This window comes from Hylaeus volcanicus, chromosome 1, assembly GCF_026283585.1.
Source record: "Hylaeus volcanicus isolate JK05 chromosome 1, UHH_iyHylVolc1.0_haploid, whole genome shotgun sequence".
NCBI lineage: Eukaryota > Metazoa > Arthropoda > Insecta > Hymenoptera > Colletidae > Hylaeus > Hylaeus volcanicus.
Window position 1 is genome coordinate 19,526,496 of NC_071976.1, and position 19,924 is coordinate 19,546,419.

At 39.6% G+C, this 19,924-nt stretch overlaps 4 protein-coding genes across 9 annotated transcripts in view; 3 read left to right on the plus strand and 1 right to left on the minus strand.

Moving 5' to 3' along the window:
- LOC128880318 (synaptotagmin-7) overlaps positions 1-19,090 on the minus strand; it is a 68,171-nt gene extending 49,081 nt beyond the window's left edge. Inside the window, exons 1-3 of one of the 4 annotated variants that reach the window (XM_054130273.1) lie at positions 18,980-19,090; positions 18,826-18,900; positions 10,957-11,178 (exon numbers count right to left, since the gene is read on the minus strand). In XM_054130273.1, the coding sequence (XP_053986248.1) occupies positions 10,957-11,027 (71 nt within the window). In that variant the 5' untranslated portion in view covers positions 11,028-11,178; positions 18,826-18,900; positions 18,980-19,090. Of the gene's footprint in view, positions 1-6,691; positions 8,023-9,579; positions 10,316-10,956; positions 11,179-18,825; positions 18,901-18,979 lie in introns of those variants that run through there. The other 3 variants (XM_054130291.1, XM_054130282.1, XM_054130301.1) reach the window with 3 other exon arrangements.
- Positions 11,138-17,983, plus strand: LOC128880303 (vanin-like protein 1). 3 transcript variants are annotated; one of them, XM_054130253.1, is made up of 7 exons: positions 11,138-11,280; positions 15,274-15,373; positions 15,454-15,591; positions 15,712-15,855; positions 15,950-16,113; positions 16,198-16,412; positions 16,495-17,983. In XM_054130253.1, the coding sequence occupies exons 2-7, from the start codon at positions 15,314-15,316 to the stop codon at positions 17,409-17,411; spliced, it is 1,638 nt and encodes a 545-aa protein (XP_053986228.1). In that variant the 5' UTR covers positions 11,138-11,280; positions 15,274-15,313; the 3' UTR covers positions 17,412-17,983. The 3 variants fall into 3 exon arrangements, with proteins under 3 accessions (XP_053986228.1, XP_053986219.1, XP_053986236.1); XM_054130244.1 differs by lacking the exon at positions 11,138-11,280 and adding an exon at positions 14,177-14,319; XM_054130261.1 differs by lacking the exon at positions 11,138-11,280 and adding an exon at positions 14,349-14,527.
- LOC128880449 (cytochrome b-c1 complex subunit Rieske, mitochondrial-like) lies at positions 17,614-19,113 on the plus strand. The gene is made up of 3 exons (XM_054130551.1): positions 17,614-17,839; positions 18,408-18,585; positions 18,668-19,113. The coding sequence occupies exons 1-3, from the start codon at positions 17,614-17,616 to the stop codon at positions 18,957-18,959; spliced, it is 696 nt and encodes a 231-aa protein (XP_053986526.1). The 3' UTR covers positions 18,960-19,113.
- Positions 19,114-19,171: 58 nt separating this feature from the next.
- Positions 19,172-19,913, plus strand: LOC128880440 (mediator of RNA polymerase II transcription subunit 11). The gene is made up of 3 exons (XM_054130540.1): positions 19,172-19,380; positions 19,462-19,602; positions 19,682-19,913. Exons 1-3 carry the CDS (start codon positions 19,305-19,307, stop codon positions 19,801-19,803), a joined length of 339 nt encoding a protein of 112 aa, XP_053986515.1. The 5' UTR covers positions 19,172-19,304; the 3' UTR covers positions 19,804-19,913.
- The last annotated feature ends 11 nt before the right edge of the window (positions 19,914-19,924 follow it).

The following is a 19,924-nucleotide window of genomic DNA, read 5'->3' on the forward strand; positions in this document are numbered from 1 at the left end:
GAGGAGAATTCAATCAACGCTACTTTCGCGCTCGTTAATTTCGTCTCTCGTCCTGCGGATGGGGAAAGTTCCTATTAAAATTCTGTCACGACAGTGGAGAGCGCCGCACGTATACAGATTGAACGTATAATTTCAAGCATATTGAAAAACTGACGGCGTTATGTTTCAATACGTAGCCTCGAGTGTTGCTTGGCGGGATTAGAACAAAACTATTAGGTTGTCCAGAAAGTTCGTGCCAATTTCTAAGAAACATTCAAAAACACGTTTGAATTTTAATATATATTTATTGAATTACATAGGTGCCATTTTGTTCCACAACCTTTCCACCAACCTTTTAAGGGATGTATGCATGTTATTTGTTTTCAACCACTTCGATATATTCAGACTTGTACCACCTACCAAAAATCGTCATGGACTTTCCGGACAACCCAATAGATTGAACGAAAAGAAGATGAATAAATTGTTGGTGAATGCGGAAGGTCTAAATATTTAATACTTTCTTTATCGGAGAAGCTGGAGTAAAAAGGTGTTTCAGTTTTTTCTGTAGAATTTAATCCTCTTTGAGAATTACTTGAAATGTTTTCGAAAATTTGTATAAATAGCGGATATACTACCGTGTCTATCAGGCCGAGCTAAATCGAAAACCATCTCGTAGACGTCTATGACTTATACTTCAATATTCCTTTATCCGAACATTTTTTAATTTGTTTCTAAACTATACTTGCCACTAATATACAACCCTTTAATTTCAATATTTCTTTCTCCCGAGTCCCCTTTCTTACCTCGTTTATAAACCGCGCTCTGCACCGTCATAAACTAACATAAAAACTGAATTAATGGTCGGAATAAAACGACACATAAAACATGGCGTTTCTTCCGAGTGTGCAACTATATTACAACCCCTCAAGGGCCACTTGGACACTTGGCATAGTCCAGCTCTCGTCCGTAATTCGATTTCCTCGCACGAGGCTGTCTCGAGACAAAAGATATCGAGTTGGCGATACCGTGCGGCAGATTGTTCCCCTAACTTCGTTAACGTCTGCATCCCTCGCGTCCTGTGTCGCGCTTGGACTTCGCCATCGTCGTCGATACGGGAGACGCGCGCGTTCCAGCTCGTTTCACGTGCTTTCGATTATCGTCCCTCTCAGAAAGATGGAAACCCACGGTCGTCCGGAATTAAATAACTATCTCATTTTCATCGATTGCCGCGGCCAACTTCCGTCGACCCCCCCGCGGCCCCCCCCAAGACCTGATCAACGCACGCGTCCAAGTTATTAATAAAAATACCAGCGTGAGAGCTTGCGGGAGCAAAACAAATTGGGGATTCATCAATTTTATATAAAGAAGTCTATTCCTGCGAGGAACGTAACGATTACTAGAATTTAAATACAGAACGTATAAAACATAGCAGTCATTTTGTTTGAATAAGTTAAAATAGACCATAGGTAATTAGAAGCAGCGAGTCATGGTCAGACGCGACAGCGCGCGTGCTCCGAGAACATTCGAAATCAATTTTCTCGACAACAAAGACCCCTACAAAAAATTCTATTCAACATTCTCGATTCATTTTTTCACGAGCAACGCCTGTAGTGCGTTCATGCTACCAAATGCCAACCTATGTATATAAGCGTTAACAGCGAACAATTCTTGGCTAAGGGCCCACCCGAGGCTTGTATATACTTGGCTTCACCAACTTTTCATAAATCACCCACTTTAATAAACAATGCTTTTGGTGTAATAGTTCACGTTGTCGTGGCTCTGATACGTCGTTCGAACTGATCAGCAAGCCTTGTCCAACAGATCCTGTCTCCTAGGGGCAACTCCGGTGATAATTTATTCCACGACGAGTCCAAGCTTCGCGTTGCACTGATACCTATGACACCCATGTGGTATGACAGCGTCATACTGGCGTCTAACACGGCCATGTCGACATGCGACAAGTTGTACGACAACCCCGCACGCTTTCCAATTATCGTTGAAACGCCGCCGTATCGACGGTAATTGTAGAAATTACCCTAAGGAAAAATCGTTTGGTGACCCCTATCGGACGACGACGCTGTTAATCGTTCCAGCAGGCTGTTCGTACTAATTATTTGCTAATAAACAAGCCGATAATTGGAGACTGGTCAAACGATTAATAACGTCGCGCTCCGAGGCATCATCTGCTGGATGAAGTTTATCGATGAGTTCAATTAGCGGATCTGAGACGAAATTTAATAATGTTGCTCGTTTGGGAGAAAAAATGTTACCTGGAACGTAAACTGACGCAAAATAACGACTCGAATATTAACCGTGGCTTTAATTAATATAAGACTCGGCGATGGTTTTTATCAGACACCGCTAATGAGGCCATTAGCATCCCCTAAATTAGTAATATTTAACGTTGGAGAGTATTGCGTCCTTTCTGTTACTTTGTTTAATACGGTAAACGTACGTGGAGTCCTCCAAAATGGAGGATCCAGGACTTTCTCGATCCCTGAGAGCTTCTGTATATGTTATCATAGATGTTTCCAAAGTGTTTCGTCTTCCAGTTAGTACAATGAGATCGTCGATTCGTATTCCATGAATCGAAAGTTGCATCTGCGATGATACAGACGGAATTGTTAGGACCAAACGTACCATGATTCGCGTACTTGGACGAAAACAAGGTAGGACGTTCGTGTTTCCATTGAACCGTCTTGCAAATGTTCATTTAGAGCCACAATGGAATTACGTCAGCATCCGAGATGGACGAGAAGACAAAGTCCACGCAGAAAAGAAACTTGGAAACGTTATTCATAGATGACCCGTTCCGTTTCGACTCCATTGCCGATAAGGAATAGTAACCTTGACCGATGAAACACATTTCAGCGAGGACCAGTTTTTAAGATTATTCTTCTCCTTTATTATTTCTTTGTTGTGGTCTTAATATTCATGATTCTCTAACTTGTTCTACGAATGTTTTATTTTTAATTTTTGTATTGCTGTTACACAAATTCTTGTGAGAGACTATGATCTGCGTGAGTATGCAAATTTCTCTGAGAGAGTTCCTTGGAAGAAGATCTAAAGTTTCTTCAATTTTATTTATCGTTCATCGTCGTCGATCATTGTTATACTGTCTTCTGTCTTCAGCCTCATTAATTGAGATAAATTTTCATTACTATTAATAAGATGGAGTTCTTGACATTTCTTGTGGAACCGATGCAGTTCTGATATCGAACGTCATCGAGACCTCGACAAGGCAACAGTATAATTACTCAGTTATCCGGAGTCGTGGACTTCGTTTGACAACCCTTTGCTTTAATTAAAGCTGGTACTGTTAGTCATAGAAAAAAGATAAAGTCAACAGCTTTGGAAACTATTATTTTTCCAATTGTTTCTTTGTTTGTGAAATGTAAACTCTGATACAAAGAGTAAAGGAGAGAGAACAGGCCAAAAGAAAATAGAGAAAAACTATACAGATGATGTGATGAAAGGAAACTTTCAGGAAAAGCTATTTTTATGTCTTTAAATTAAATCTAAAAATTATTACGCTTTCGTTACTTTCTCTTCTTTTAAATCTGAAAGATTCAATGTTATCAACAATGGAAACTTCCTTCAATTTTATGTTTGAAACATTCCTAATTTCGTTTCACGCTTAGACTGCGTGTCGTGGAATGTTATCGCTTCTCCGAATCTGATAAAATTTGACAATTTTAGGAATTCGATATGTATATACTTAATAAATATGATAATTCCAAGCCACGAGAAGCTCGATATCGTTCAAAAGTACCTGATATAACAGCATTAATTTTAAATATAAAAGTGCCGATGGTATCGAGGCTTATCAGTTCCACCACTATTCTCTTTCGTAATCTAAACAGTTTTAACTTTTAACATTTCGAGCATTTCGAAGCGTAAACTGTTATCGCTTTGATGTCGCGATCGCCAACACGTGCGAAATTATGGTTCTCGAAAACGACAATTGTCGAAAATCAAACACAAAATATAGAAGAAGAAACAACGTCAAGTAGCTATAGAAGCATCTTGTTAGGTAAATAAAATTATATAAAGGTATATGCTATCGTAAACTATGCATGCTCGACCAAGTTCCCCGTTCCATTTTTCTCTTATTGCCGAATAAAATATGTTTCGTCATTCTCTTCTCAAGATATCGCGCGTGGAGCAAAAAAGTCACGCGAACTTTGATATTTTCGCGAAGATTCTTTCCATCTTTAACATACATATATCGAAGAAACGGAGAGAGTTGCCTTGAATGCGATCCGAATCCAGTGACCAGAATTTTCGAAAGAGGTTGTTTCATAGTTGGCCAGGATTTCGTGCTACATAAACCAAAGGCACCTAACGTTACCATCATGGAAACGTAATTTATGACCGAGTAGACGGATTTTTCTCGCTAAGTGAACATCACTCAAGGGGATTCTTTATGGCTTCTTGCAGTATGGATGGCTCCAAAACATAACCCAGTCTCTGTCAATCGATGCTACTTCTGCGTCCTCGTCTTACCCTGCCAGAGATCCTTCGCTATTTCTCTCGATCTCCGTTAGAAAATTGCGTCTCGAAAAGGCGATTATGCGGACGACAGGATTCTCCGAGGCTAAACTCGCTATAAGTCGATCCTCAAAGGGAGGTGTACGCGTACGCGCGTACTCTTATCCGCAACGGAGGGTTGGCATACCGAGTCTTCAACAGGAAATCATTGTTTCATTTTTCAAACGTTATACACCATCAAAAAAGACACTCAAGTACTTTTAGTCGTTAGCAGTTAAGACACGTCATACTCAAATGTCTTCAACTTTTAATCATGCTTCCTCAGATACAACAAATATAATCCATACATTAAACAGTGGTAAAAGACAGTGTGATTAATGTATAAACGTTATTCACGAGCTTCGTTAATTATTATTGAGTAGACCATGAATTGAATGACCTTCTTGAAGTGCAAACTTAGAGATTCGAGAGGCAATAAATAATATAAATTACTTGATACTCGAGTAAACAAAAACACATGTACCTTGGAAAAAAAGTATCATTCTGAAACAGCAGAGCAACCAAAGGAAACTTGGAGACCCCCTTTATTAATGAATTAAAAACCACAGGACATTTAATTGATATTCATGAATTTCTAAACGTTTAAAGAAGAACAAAAGTAAAACTGAATTCGTAAGGTAACAATTTCCACCTAGAAATCGAGATGTAAACAGATTTTCCCTCTTCCGTTTCTGATTGGTCCGCTGTTCCAGAATCTCGTAAAATATCCTCGAGTTCGCCGAGATTTATTTATCTTGCTCCCGCTGAGGCGCATTATGCAATAGGGGGTTAATACGGAAAAGACAACTACTCCAGCGTTGCTCCAATCCTAAGTGCTCGTAACAGGGTAACTCTTGAAACGTTCAAGTCGTTCAATCCCTACATACATATTTCAAAAGCACGGCGAACGATAGGGAAGGCAGGAATGTTGGCAATGTTCGTCGAAAGTCTGCTGCTTAATGGATGTTTGCTTTCAGTACCGGGAGGTGAAGTTTTTGTACGTTCGCGCTGAATTAGAATTTACGAGCGAGTATTTCACGATTTTCAAAGGGGAGGAAGGAAACGTAGTCTGTAATGATTTCTGTTTCGAAGCGTAAGTAAGGTTTTAAAGTACAGCGCACTTTCGGGAGTGGTAAGACAACTTGTAACGTGATAGTGCCACAACTCTGTCACATTTAAAAATTTATTAATGAAAAAGAAAAACGTAGAGGAACTGAGAATCGTAGTGGTTCGATTAAAAATGAAGGATTGGGTTACGCATGATTTTATATAAATTATAAATTTTTACCAGAGAAATAAAATCATGGTATGACTCAATTTTACATTTTCATTTCGGTCACGCCTTTATGATTCTCAGGCCCTTGTATATCAACAAGCATCGGAGATCCTCAGAAAAAATTGACAGAAAGAATTTTAGGAAAGACCATGTCGATAAAACTGTTCCTTTCATAACTCGTTTTTTTTTTTGTGGAGCAATACTACGTCATATTACCTTCTGATGCTGGCATCGCGAGAGTTCTACTTCCTTCGGGAAAGATTGAAAATGGAAACATTCCATAAAGCCTACGGCATTTATATTTACGGCGGCATGCCACGTATGAAATTCACCGTCATTTTTCCTTTTATTTTCTTAGGTACGGCTATTCAATAACTCTCTCGAAGCAGATACAAAATTGGTATACCATATTTCTGTTTTGCTTACAACGGTTCCGTGGATCTCGATATTCTATCAAGGAGATGCGACGTTTCGCGACTCTCGTTGACCCTTTTAGAAAAATCTATATCATACAATTCCATCGGAGATGGACAGGATTTCATTCGAGTAACGAATTAACAAAAAAACCAAGTGTAATGAATCTGAATAGTAAAGTAAGACCTATACAGCACATAATACGTACAGTACGTAAATACATTTCAAGGAAAGAATGTGATCGAATACAAAAATAACCAATATAAAGTAGAATATTGACCTCCATCCATTGGAAAATCAGGTTTTTATAAGAAAATTCTCCAAGAGGGGATCGGTCACTTTCACCTGGTATTGCGTATTTAGGAAATGATTTAACGAAAGTAGAAAATCGTATTCCTCGACGGGGGTTCCCACCTCGAAAAGAACGAAACGACAGGCAAGGCGTGGGGGACGTTGACGGGAGAAGAGGAACGGAATGCGTCGAGTACTCACCGGTACAGAGGAAACTGTCCTCTGCGACACGTAATAAATTCTCGCTAGTTAAGTAGCAGCTTCTACGGCAAACGACATTAATGCGCGTACAGTTCCGCGTACGTTCACAAAAAACACCCCCGGTGTGCGTGTCGCCCAAGGATACGTCCACCCTTCGACAGTATATCGCGGTGTTCGTTTCCCTTCCCTCGTGACTCAGGGAACCGTGCGGGAAGGATTACCTTACGCACAGATCGAAGGAACGATCGACGAGATCGTGGACGGAGAACTCGTGCCGGTTAACCGTGGATCAGATCGGTGAACGTGAGGGTAGAAGAGCGGAAACATCGACGAAAGGGTTGCGATCGAGGGTGAAGCGAACGATCGTGGAGGAGGCGATGAATCGGAGAAAATCGGCTCGGGGAAAAGTTGAAAGGTTGGGGCGAGAAAGTACAGGGAGCCAGTGGCGCGGTTGGGGCAAAGGAGCAAGAGGGGCTGATAGGTGGGGCGGAGGGGGACGGGGGGTGGGTGAGAAGAGCAAAGGGTCGAGAAAGGAGAGCAAAGGCTGAAGAAACGTGACAATGACAGGACGAGACAGCGAGACGAGCGATGGAAGCGTGTAGCCGTGAAGAAGAGTTTGAGATAGAAAAAGGGATCGAGATAGGAGAGGAGCAGCAACCGCGTGGTAGGCAGCGTCGCGACGCACTGCTGCTTCGCGGCTGCTAACCCCCACCGTCGCCACCCCATCAGCTTTCTACCCGTACACGGGCTCGCGCCCTCGCTCGCGATCCCCCACCCTTCGGACTACGGCACACCTTGCGAATACGAATGCCGGCGACTCACACCCCCTGCCGAAAACCTGTCCAAAACCTGTATCGCTTTGACTTGAATGAAGGTATAGGAATACCTGGAAGTACGATGATTTTCTCGTCATATCTGATATTCTCGGTGGTTCTGCATAAAAATGGGATTGGCACCGCAACTATTTTTATTCGCGTAACGTGGAGAATTATCTGCGATGGGCTTCAAAGTGGTCTCCCTTCGAGTTAACAAACAGCTGTGGACGATGCTGCTACTGTTTAAAGCGATGGTGCGGATCATTTTCTGCTAGACTGTCCAGACGCTTTGTCGTTTTTGCCTTCACCTCATCTACGACGGTAAATGAATTCCTTTGAGCGCGGACCAGGTCTTCGGGAAAAGAGAGACGTCCAAGGGGGCAAGGTCTCGTAGATCGGGAGGTTCATCGAGCGCGACGATTTTTCTGTCGGTTAAGAACTGATTCACGGACAATGGTACTCAGTGATTCCATCTTTTCATTGATGAAAAATTCACCCGTGTCTCCTGGAACAGTTCTGCAATTTGTTCACAAAATAATTAGATGAAAAATACGATATGAGTACTTATAAACATTTTGATATTAGTACAATGTATCGAGACTTCATAGGGCTATTTTTCTTGAGTTTTCGATCTACTACATTATGCGATGAAAGGTTCAGTCAAAATGATCGTAAAGAAACTTTATCTGGAACTTCTTTATAAGAGAGATCGACATGCCCTTTACACATTGTCTGCAGAAACTACATTTCTTTCAAAATGAACTCCTATTATTGTTATAATAAATAGCATTATTCATTGTATTTCAACAGGAACAGTAATAGCCTGATAAGAGTACAGTACCAAGAAAAAAAAGACGCTATCGCTGAGTGGTAGATTATAACCAGTGATGGACATTGATAAAATTCACAATCAATCAATTGATCAATTAAACGATTAATTTAACTCAAGTGAATTGCAATTAGAAAAATTATATTTCGATTGTTATACTTTCAATCGCGATTGAGAAATTAATTACGGAATATGTGTACGCCATTTTTTAAATGTTCAATATTGGATTTATTTAAGGTTTTTTGTCTGATAGTGAACAGCTGCGTGCTCGACAACGTTCATTTGATACCTGTTGTTCTATTAGAAATTAATTGTTTGTTTTCACGCGCAGCTTCAGTCGACGATTACTCGATTTTAATTGCTCCATTTTAATAAATTGTGAAAGTTATTTGAGAATTTCAGTTAACAATTGATCAATTATAACAACTGCGAGTGATTTTCTTCATATCAGAAAAGTCAATCGTAAATCCTAATTATTAATCTACAGTTTCAATTTAATTACATTTTGCTCGGCATTGATTGTAAAAATCCAACAAAAGCGTGACACGTCACGACTGGTTTCTTTAAGCGAAACGTGTTTTTATCAACACGACGCGACATCCTCGACGTCGTTGTTAGTTATGGTTAACAATTCTTCGCGAGACCGATACAGCGCAATTCCATTAACTCGATTGTATTCCTTTGCCAATCGATCGACTCTCGTGAGACCGAGTACATATTCCAAAATTACGATCGCTCCGTGCACTCCACATTATATTAAAAACGTTTTAACGATCGCCTGTTTCGGTCTGCGCTCGATTCTTAGGACCGCTTTTAATCGGATCAGAAAGAAAAAAAATCTCGAGTGACCGCGAAAATAATCATTATCTACGTAATTAATTTTAAGACGGGTTACTTTTGGAGATATCTACCTTGAATTTGGTAATTTTATAGATGTAATGCAATCACACACACGACGTACACGTGGTAAGGTTTACGCGTCCAAAATCAGCGTTAACCTAATTGTCGTTCATTCATTTTATATATTCTTTTTGATATTAAAAATACCGTGAATATTAAAATTGAAAACAATGGTAGCTTTCGCGACAAACGCGTCCAGTTTACACGTGGAATTTACATAATAACCTCGGTAAATAACTTCTCGAAAAGTGATAAACAATTTTTTCGTAATCTTACAAAGAAATGTCAGAATAAGCTACTCCTATCTCTTAAAATTACGATGTAGGGTAAATAAGAAACAATACCTAGAATTTGGTGTTCCGAGATAGCGATCGTAGGAGGACGTATGGTTGGTTCATCTGCTTTGGCGCGATAATGGTTTCCAGGTACGACGGGACGCGGTAGCTGCGTCATTCGACGCTGAAGTGTTAATGTTTTTCTTGAAGGGGTCGTTTGTTCGAAAAACATGGCGAACTTTGCCCTTTTCTTCCTCTTTGTCGAGCTCGAGGAAAGTCTTTGGGAAATTCTTTCCGGTGAACAAACACTGACCTTGGTCCCTCGACGATACGTCGAGTAAGCAATTTGCGACCGCATTGCGTACGGTCACGCGAACGTTTGCGCGCGTGCAAAGAGGCCGAGTGGTAGTTATTACTGCCATACCAATAGTACCGGTTCGATACCAATGGAGCCATCCTCCTAAACAAAACAGGAATATTTATCACTGTACCACGATTTATCGGCAAAACATTTTCCCTATATTCATCTCAATTGATTAAAAAACCTGTCCACATTGATTTTGGTTCGCTGAATCTTCTACTTGTAGCTACTATTTTCCTCCATTCTATAAATGTATACAAACTGTAACAAACGCGCTCGGTAATCTACTTTCTCACACATAAATCGAAATCAAACCAAAGTTTCACCCTGACGAAACCAATCAGCTAATGGATCGATTCAAGAAGTAAATTCATTCGAAATGCCGAATTAATAAAAGCCAAGTTGCTGGTAGCTTTCTCTCCGTTCTCCACAATGTCACGTAACAAAGTTTGAATCTAATAACCGAGTGACCTTTGGTCTAAGCTATGTAGGTCCCCGAGAAAAGTCGAGTTTTCTCAAACATGGCACGACGATGTTTATGATTTCCATCCTCAAAAAAAACTGGAGTTTAAAGTTGAAAAAATATTCTCGCTCGTGAAAAAAATTCGTTGCCCATCCACGTGCGATCTTTCATGAAAAATTCAAAAAATACCGAAACGGTGGCAGCGTATTTTCGTCACGTTCCACCTTAACGTCGAAACTGTTATTATTTCATTCGAGCATTGCGCAACTAATAAGAAAATTTACAGCAAAACAAGGAATGAAATTAGAAACATTCCTGTTAAATGTTCTCATCGGACCGGCACTTACGAATTGCGCATACATCACCGAAACAAAGGCGGATTATTTGCATAAATTTTCGAGCCGTAAACAGCCGCGATACCGGGATTGTTTTCAATGAACGTCTAACTGGCATGAGCGAAGAAAAGCCGAAGCAAGTGGGACACTTGCAGAGTACCGGCACGAACCAGCTTTAGATTCTGGTGTCGCGGCAGCTATTCATCCCGTACGCGAAAATGTAAATAACGATGATTTTCTTGAGCGTTTGCTTACCTGGATATCGTGAAAATAATAACGAGACTTACAGCGAGCTTGTTTGGTACGTAGCGCCTGAGCTTTTTATTCTGTGAGACAAAAACCGTCCAAATCGCCTCATACATCGCTGGCTGCATTTTCAACGAAGTCTTCAGCAGTCTGCTGCGGATCACGGACGTGATGTGTATAATTATTAGTCCCAATGGTGTTGGCCGTTGCTCGAGACACCGACGAGGCACGTATTTCCACCGGGGAAGTCCGAGCGCAAGGTGCTACAAAAGAGGCTATAATAACCAAAGAGGGAATTTGGCCAGTGTTGAACTTTCCGGTGCTAAAGAGGAAGAGTACTACAGCGTCAGGATAGCTGAGTAAAGGTAAAATATGACTTTCCTATGCCATCGTCGAAATAGTTTCCGTAAATCTAAATCATGGTTCGCTCGCAACGATAGTTTCTTCAATCTGGTCTTTACGAAACGTAGATTGGTAGAATCATCAAGTTTGATCAAAGTATTTCTATTTCTAACTACCTTGTTTGTGTAATGTTTCTATACCTTTTACCGTAATCCGTGCAATTACCATTCAACTAGATTAGATACGAGCCGAACTGAACGTTTCCGCGGTTCATCAAGGTTATCTCTAACTCAAAGCACTACAGTGTCTAGAACTTTGGTAGATTTCGTACGACCAAAAATTTGTTACATAAGCGTGGCTCGCACGTTAGTCCAAGCTTGTTTTCATTGATTTACTATCGAATAATCAAATGCTGTTATCGTGTAGATAATTCTCCTCAATGACTAATTGAAATCTTAATGAATAACTCTTAATTCTTTGTTATAAAAATGTAATACTAATGACTCGATGATTTGACGAGTTGTTGACTTGATGGCTTGACTCAATTACTGGGGATCATCGGAACCAGTTACGTTACATATTCCATATTCTGAAGATTTTCTAATTGGACCCCCTTCCCTAGTAGCATTTATGGTTGGCCAACGGTTTCCAATAGTTGGGAACAGTTGGGATATAGTTAGTGCTTTTGCCTACAAATGCCCAAATAAGGGCCTACGTTAAAAGGATTATGACAATTTTCCTACAAATACCCAATGTTGGGTTAACAATTATTGTAGTTGGTTAATTAACAAGAAACATATTACGTCGGACCAACCAAAGCACGCCAACACTTAAGTTGTCCTTAGACGTTGTGGAAATCTTGATACGAATAAGAACCTGTTGTTATATTCTAAAATGAGTTCTTTCTATTCTTATTTATGAATAATACTCGCGGTTTTCTATCGTTGGGCCATAGTTGGCTCATTGAAGTTTTGTTATGTACAGTATATTGAACTTTATTAATTGATTATTCATCAAATTTGTCTACTTTAATTTCAGAAAGCAAAAATGAAAACAAGTGAAAAGCTTTGTTGCCGGCACAACGACGGGGCGAGTCTTTCGTCTCTTGTTTTATTGAAGTGTAGTAGAGCCAATTGTCTGCCTACTGTTGGTTTATTGTACCTAGTCAAGAGTTGGCCCTACGGAAAGAAATTTTCAGTTGGCCCTTTATATTGAAAGTAACGTGGGGCCTACATTGGGTGTGATCGTTGGCTGAGTTGAAGAAAAGGGCGACAATCCTAACCGTTGGCCAACCGATATCACGTCAATAGCCCATCAAAATGCCAACAATAATTGCTACTAGGGTTCCCACTTTCTACAGCATGTCCCAGAATTAATGTAAGAAAGGGAAATGGGGAGCAGCTGAGACGATTCTGAACAACAATTTCATTGTTAATAATTCAAAAATGAACCACCATCCGACATTTTTGCAAAGGAAATTGTGATTCAGAATCGTCGCAGCTACCCCCATTTCCGGTTCTTATACTAGTTCTGGGACACCCTGTATAGTTAAGTAGAACGTTGTACCATGAATAAGGGGAATCGTGGACAGTGTCTAACGATTCCTTCCAGGACTCTCTTTTTTACATCTACGCAGCAGGACGAATCGAATCGTCGCGCTTAACGCTAGAGTTGCACGCACAGAGTCAGGAAAACGCCGATTTAACAGTAACCACACACGAGAAAAAGGGAACTCCTGAGCGTGGAAAAACACAAACTGCGATAAAGAAAAGTAGATCGTTGCGTGACAAACATCGATCTGTATCTCCGACTTTCCCCAACTGTTGACCCAAAAAATCGCGACGATAAACATTATATTTAATTTCAAACACAAGAGGGAGTACATAAAACCTTAAGCGTCTTTCCTCGCGTCCGAGGTTGTAAATAAAAATGTGCTTAAATTCTGCTAACAAAAGACACGTGCGAATATACGCACTTGTATTGGAGTGACGCAGCATTCAATTAATTGTTTATCTCGCGTAAGGATTAAACGAGTGATTGAGAAAGAATAGAAACAAAATATTATGCGTATCGGTAGGAATTTTTATAGATAGGTGATAATGGCAATAGCAAAATAACAATTAAAAATAGGAAGGTGACCAGAGGTAACGATGATAGGGCGTTTGTTTGCAAAGATAGCGCGTCAGATAACGTGCATTAAAGTGCTGCAAACGAACCAAATATGAAACGATTTTATCTCATTGTAAATTAGCTCTAACCGCGTGATAATATGACGATACAAATTCGTCTTAAGTAACTGATAACTTTCGTACCAAGCTGCGACAAGTTCTGCGCCGTATTTATTTATTTTGACCTGATACTGTCTTTCTAAGAATGTTAGACTTATTGTTATCCGTGTATTATAGGATTAACGAAACCATCAACCAAAATCGCTATTTGTTGCGATCACGCGACCGTTTCCCGTTAATCTTAGATATAAACGGAAGATTAGACGAATGACTCGAACGTTGTACATAACGTTTAGAAAGTTCTATGGAAATGTTAATCTTTTCGCCCCGATTGCATAATTAAAGGGGGGATTTATCCTCCAGTATCCTCAGATGCATTTATGTATAAGCTGTACGAGGAAATGGCGTTTAAAAAGAATAAAGAGGTTATCCCCCGGATGTTATTGCATGACTAATGATATTATATATGCAACCTTTAGTATTCCACGCAGAATGGAAACAAAATGATGGTAATCGGAGCTATAACTTCAACACTTGGTCATGAGAATTCATTATACATAGATAATATAACCGTTCTATTTTAACAAATGTCAAGAATTTATGTCAAAATTGCAGTTATTTTGAGAGATTGCGTGTCACCGAAGAAGGATAAAGGAACGACACGATTAGTCATTCTGTAACGCCACTTTCCTGATAAGAGAGCGCATGCGTGCGTGCGAATCGGGGAAATACCGGTTAGCGAACACAATGTTTACAGCGATTCGTTAGAATTCTCCCGCGACGCGAAGATCGTGTCAGTCGCAGGAAACGCCTGCACAGTGGTAGTAGTATCAGGTACTGAATTCCCTCGTATATTTTTATTTCTATACAATTTTCCAACGTGGAAATGTGAACTTTCTCGCTGTTCGGGTCACGAAAATATTTCACCATAATTTACAAACACCTGTGCGGTTTTGTTAATTGATAATTCACATACAATGTATAGTTTGATCAAGTGATACAGTTCTATAGATCACAGATGCTTCTACGTTTATTCTTGGATGTAAGAGATATTCCTTTCGCTTACCTAGAAGCGTTTGTCACTAAGAAACTTCAGCAATTGATTCTAAGGGCTAAGTGTTAACGAGAACAAATATGGATAGAGTTCGTAAATTTTAAGGATAATACAAAAAGAGAAAAAAGAAAAATATACATGTAGAATTGAGTAACCTAATATTAATAAGTAATACGACAAATTAGATTCTATAGTTCCTGATTGCTTCGAGACCAAATTTTAGTCCTATAGATATTACCATGTAAATCAATCTAGCAGCCAACGTGTTAAGGGGTAAAGTACTCTGACCTCATAGAGAAGGCGAGCAACTTTCGAGGAATTTTTAACGTGAAAATTATGTAACGTACAACGCTCGAATTTAAATGCATAAACGTGTGCACGTGGAAGTATAACTTGAAGAATTTATATTGAAATATATATTGGACGATGATTACAAGTTCTTTTTTTTAATACTACTTCGACTGACACCACGGAATCTCAGAAAGTACTTATCCGATCGAATTCAATTCTTCGCGGAATAAGAATAATTTGTCTAGAATTTTTGAATTTAAAAAAAAAAAGTCCTTCCTGATTTATCGACGCAGCATATCCCACATAACCTTTCAAAAGCCATGAACCACTGATAGACTATCAGTGATAGATCAGCGCCATGGATACGTGAAACCAGAATGTGTGTTCGCGTAACATATTCGTAAATTTCTAAACTTTGTTTTCTTTCCGAATGTCATATGAAGTCCAAGGATCGCAGTCCACGAATAGTAAACAACGATCAACATGCGTGGATATTGGAGCTGTTTGGGGCTGCTGCTAGCACTTGTGCAGCTTTCATATGAGGTAAAGTTGACATTTAGATAAGAATGTTTAACAATAGTAATCATCTCTAACTAAATGAAATCATTTGTTATGTGAAACAGGCGGTATTGGAAAACAAGGATTACTATGTAGCTGGAGTGGTAGAGTTTAATCCAGTTAGTGTTAGAGATAATGGAGTAGAGACAATAAGAAACAATACCAATTTGTACATAAAGTACATAGAACAAGCCAAACAACAGGTGAGACGAATTGCATACAACTTGACCTGACTCATTGTCATTGTTAGCTCACACATAAAAACACATTCTACAGATGAAAAGATAGATTTCTGTATAACTAACTTTATGTAAATATTACAGAATGTTGATATTATCGTATTCCCAGAAGATGGATTGACATCACTAAACATGCCTGGCTTGTTAAGCATGGATTGGGCTACAGTGATCCCTGCACCTGAAGAAAAATATGTTCCATGCACAGGAAATCGAAGTGGTGTTACACAAGTAAGTTACCTTCCTCTTGTATACTTTAATAGGGCCTATTTGCTGAGTACTGCTGTGACTGTATTAACACATCATTTATTCTATGTTTATATAGCCATTGAAGAATATATCATGTGCAGCAAAACAACACAGTATGTACGTGGTTGTAAATATCGCCGAGCGTGCAACTTGCTATCCTGCCGACAAATGCTCTTACAATGGAACGCGTTACCACAACACTCAGGTGGTGTTCGACCGTACAGGACAAATAATAGCAAGGTAATGATAATTTTACGTTTTACTATTGCTTTGCTTCATCTCGTGACGTTAATACAACGCAATCATTGTTACGCCATAAAACAGATACCGCAAAGTGAATCTCTACATGGAGCATCGATTCCATCCTGCTGATCCACAAGAAGTCATTACCTTCGACACTGATTTCGGTGTGACATTCGGTACATTCATATGCTTCGATATATTATTCTCCGTTCCTGCTTTAAACCTAACAAGGAATTTAGGAATTTCTGATGTCATCTATTCTGCCGCCTGGTTCTCCGAAGCACCATTTTTAACGGGTAAGTTGCGGAGTAACAGTCTGCTCGTATACCACGTATAATGGTGAAAAGAAAGGTAACTCCTACATGGATTTCATTACAGCCGTTGAAACCCAATTCGGCTGGGCCTACGCCGAGGACGTAAATATGTTAGCATCTGGATATAGTCGGCCAGAAGCTGGAAATGGAGGAAGCGGTATTTATTTAGGTCGTCAGGGAATAGCCAATGCGATATTTTCCGGTGATCCCAAAAATCGACTGTTGGTCTCCCGTGTTCCGAAAAAAGCTATGAAGAAACCTCGAACGGAGTACATACGGAGCGATCCCTCGCAATTCCCAGCGAATGATTACTACAGAGCTGACTCCAGACCCAAAATAGTCAACGGAATTGCTCTTTTGCATGACAATATCTCAGCATTCGAATCTGTTCCTCTGAAAGGATCGATGAATCAAAATCTTTGCCATCGAGGGTTCTGCTGTAATTTTAACGTCACCGCGAATCTCGTCGATGCAACGACCAACTATCGTGCCGTGATTTACAACGGGATTCGCTTTTACGGTAGAGAAGTAAAATGCGGCATTCGCGTATGCGCTGTGCTACAATGTTCGGACAACACGCTTGCTTCCTGTGGATCCGTTGTCCCATCATCTAGTTCATTTAGTAATTTGGAAATTACGACGACATTGGAAGACTACACGCAATTCCTAGCTATGCCATCTACATTGCATACTTCGTTGTTTCCGTTTGAACAGTGGACATTCGACGACCATACGGACGGGAATCGAAAGCATCTAAAACTTGCTTTGAACCAGGCGGCCTATAATATTACCACGTTTGGTATATACATCAGAGACTTTAACAGAGACCAATGGATCATCACAAAATCTCAAAGCGATCTATTTGCAAATGATGTACCTACGACCGGTGTTTCTGGAGCTAGCTCATTTTCCGACGTTTCTACAATCGTTTCATTTTTAACAATTTTAATGACTTTCACAATTCATGTAATATCTGGGTAATCAAATTAATTGGCACGAAAAGTTCCGATTTAATGTGTTCAGTACGTTTCTAAATAAAAAATTGCAAAACTCTGCAATCTGCGCACAAATTATCGCCAATTGATACAAAAGACTTCACGGTATATGAATGATTTTCTCGAACACTGTATATACATTGCACGGAAACGAACAGAGCAGCCAAAGAATGGAAGATCGATGAAAAATGTCGCTCGTTAAACTGTCATGCACCGATCTTTCCGTTGTGACGATTCGAATATTTGGGAACTGGTTGAATGCCAATCACGTTTGTTCAAAAAATCGGTACGCTCATAGCGATTTGCCACGACCAAATTTCAAAGAATTTCGCCGAAAGAAGCTTCAAGACCCAAATGTGTCTGCAACGCGAAGCAACGATGAACGAAGAACAGCAACCTACGCTGCGTCTTTCGGTACGTGTATCAGAATTAAAAATTTTTCTAACGAAAAACAGCGAACACATAAACGTGATTATATTTGAAAAAACATATTTCGGATGAATTCTAAGATAACAGTGTTATCGTCTTGTACGTAACAAATAAATATTTATTTGTTTATCTACTTTATTTTTTAACAAACCACATAACATCCCTGTTCTATTTTTAGTCATAGAATATGGTTGTATTAGGTTGTCCCAAAAGTTTCTTTCGCTTTATTAATAAATAATACATGCACAATATTTTATGTTTTATGTTACATTACTGAATTGTGCACGATTCATTTTGCTCCATTACTGTTATAACATGAATATCTATGAAATTAGATTGTCTATTTATATAAACACGACCACATAAAATAATTGAGTGCAACTCGCGAAAGAAACTTTCGGGACAACCTTATATATTTTAGTAAAGAATATAAATTTCTTTCAAACAAATCAAATTTCCCGCGTTACGAAAATGGCGTCCGCCCAAATTTCCCGCGTAAATAAAAGTTAAAGAATGCCCAAATCTGAGTAATAATTACACGTTTATTTGCCAGTTGCCAATGTCGCAGCTTTGTATGGAATAAAATCTCACATAGTACACTACGTACTGTTCATGTCACCGTCTCGAGACATTTTAGCAGAAGCACAAATCGAAGTTAGCTTGGTGGGTATAACGCCAGGGAAGGTGTCGATTATGAAATGGCAGGGAAAGCCAATTTTCATTTACAATCGGTGAGACAAATAGTATCAATGTTTCCCGTGCAAAACTACAACTCTGATAAAGCTATGAGTTACCCTTTGAATACGTTTTCAGTCTTCAATCCATCATAGAACAAGAGAGACTAGTGAACGTTGCTCAGTTAAGAGACCCCGAAAGTGACGAAGAAAGAGCAAAAAGACCAGAGTGGTTGATCGTTATAGGAATTTGTACGCATCTTGGATGCATCCCAATCCCTAATGCAGGAAACATACCTGGTGGATTTTATTGTCCTTGCCATGGATCACACTTCGACGGAGCTGGACGAATACGCCAAGGACCAGCGCCTACTAATATGGAGATACCCAAACATGAATTTCTCGATGACAATACCGTCCTTATTGGTTGATTGAACTGCCATCATCATACCTAATTCTCTTCTTTGTCTTCTCACTATTCCTTCACACTCTATAAACTCAATGTTCGATAACGAAATAACGATACATTTGTAATATGAAAACGAACTGTTCCACTTTTCTTGTGTTGTCAAGCGACTAATTTCAACTGGAATTGCAATTGCGAACGAGCGGGAAGAACACTAGCGCCACCGTTCGGCTATCTTCGATTATATTCGGTTACCCTCGCGATCCCAGCTCCACCATTACATCGTGCTGTTGGAGTTGTTTCTGTTTTTCATTGTTTGGTTAGTTTTCCCTGTTTTCATTCGTACAAATATAATTGACTGTTTTACGCAATGACGCCGCCGATGGAAAGAATACAGATCTTGGAAACGATCGAAAAAGATATCATTGTTTGCTTACAAAGTGCAGGTGATTAATGCCACTTTATTTCACGCTCGTCTAGTGTCGATTTCTGCACCAAATGACACGTTAGTTCTTGTTATTGTATAGGTCAAGCGTTTGTGGAGCTCAGCAAAGAAAAGTCTAGCTTGAAACAAGCCGAAGCACAAACTCAACAATTTCTAAAAACGCTAGGTCATGTGGAATCCAAGTTAAGCGAACAAATCAACTATTTGACGCAAGTTTCGACAGGTAAGTACTTCGTCTACCGATGATTCGAAACAATTATTCAAAGTTACTTAAATCCTCATTTGCTTTGCGTCTATTTTAGGGCAACCACACGAAGGCTCTGGTTACGCGAGCCAAAAGGTTCTGCAAATGGCGTGGCATAGGTTAGAACACGCACGAAGTAGAGTAAATGAGCTCGAACGTATTAAAAATAAACCAAGATGAACAAAAATTGTGGATTGTCCTCAGCGACCTGTAATTTTAATTGTAATAATCAAATCCAGCAAATGGATATTGAGATTTTGCAATGAACGTCAATTGTGCATTTCGTATAGGTTGGTTTGAT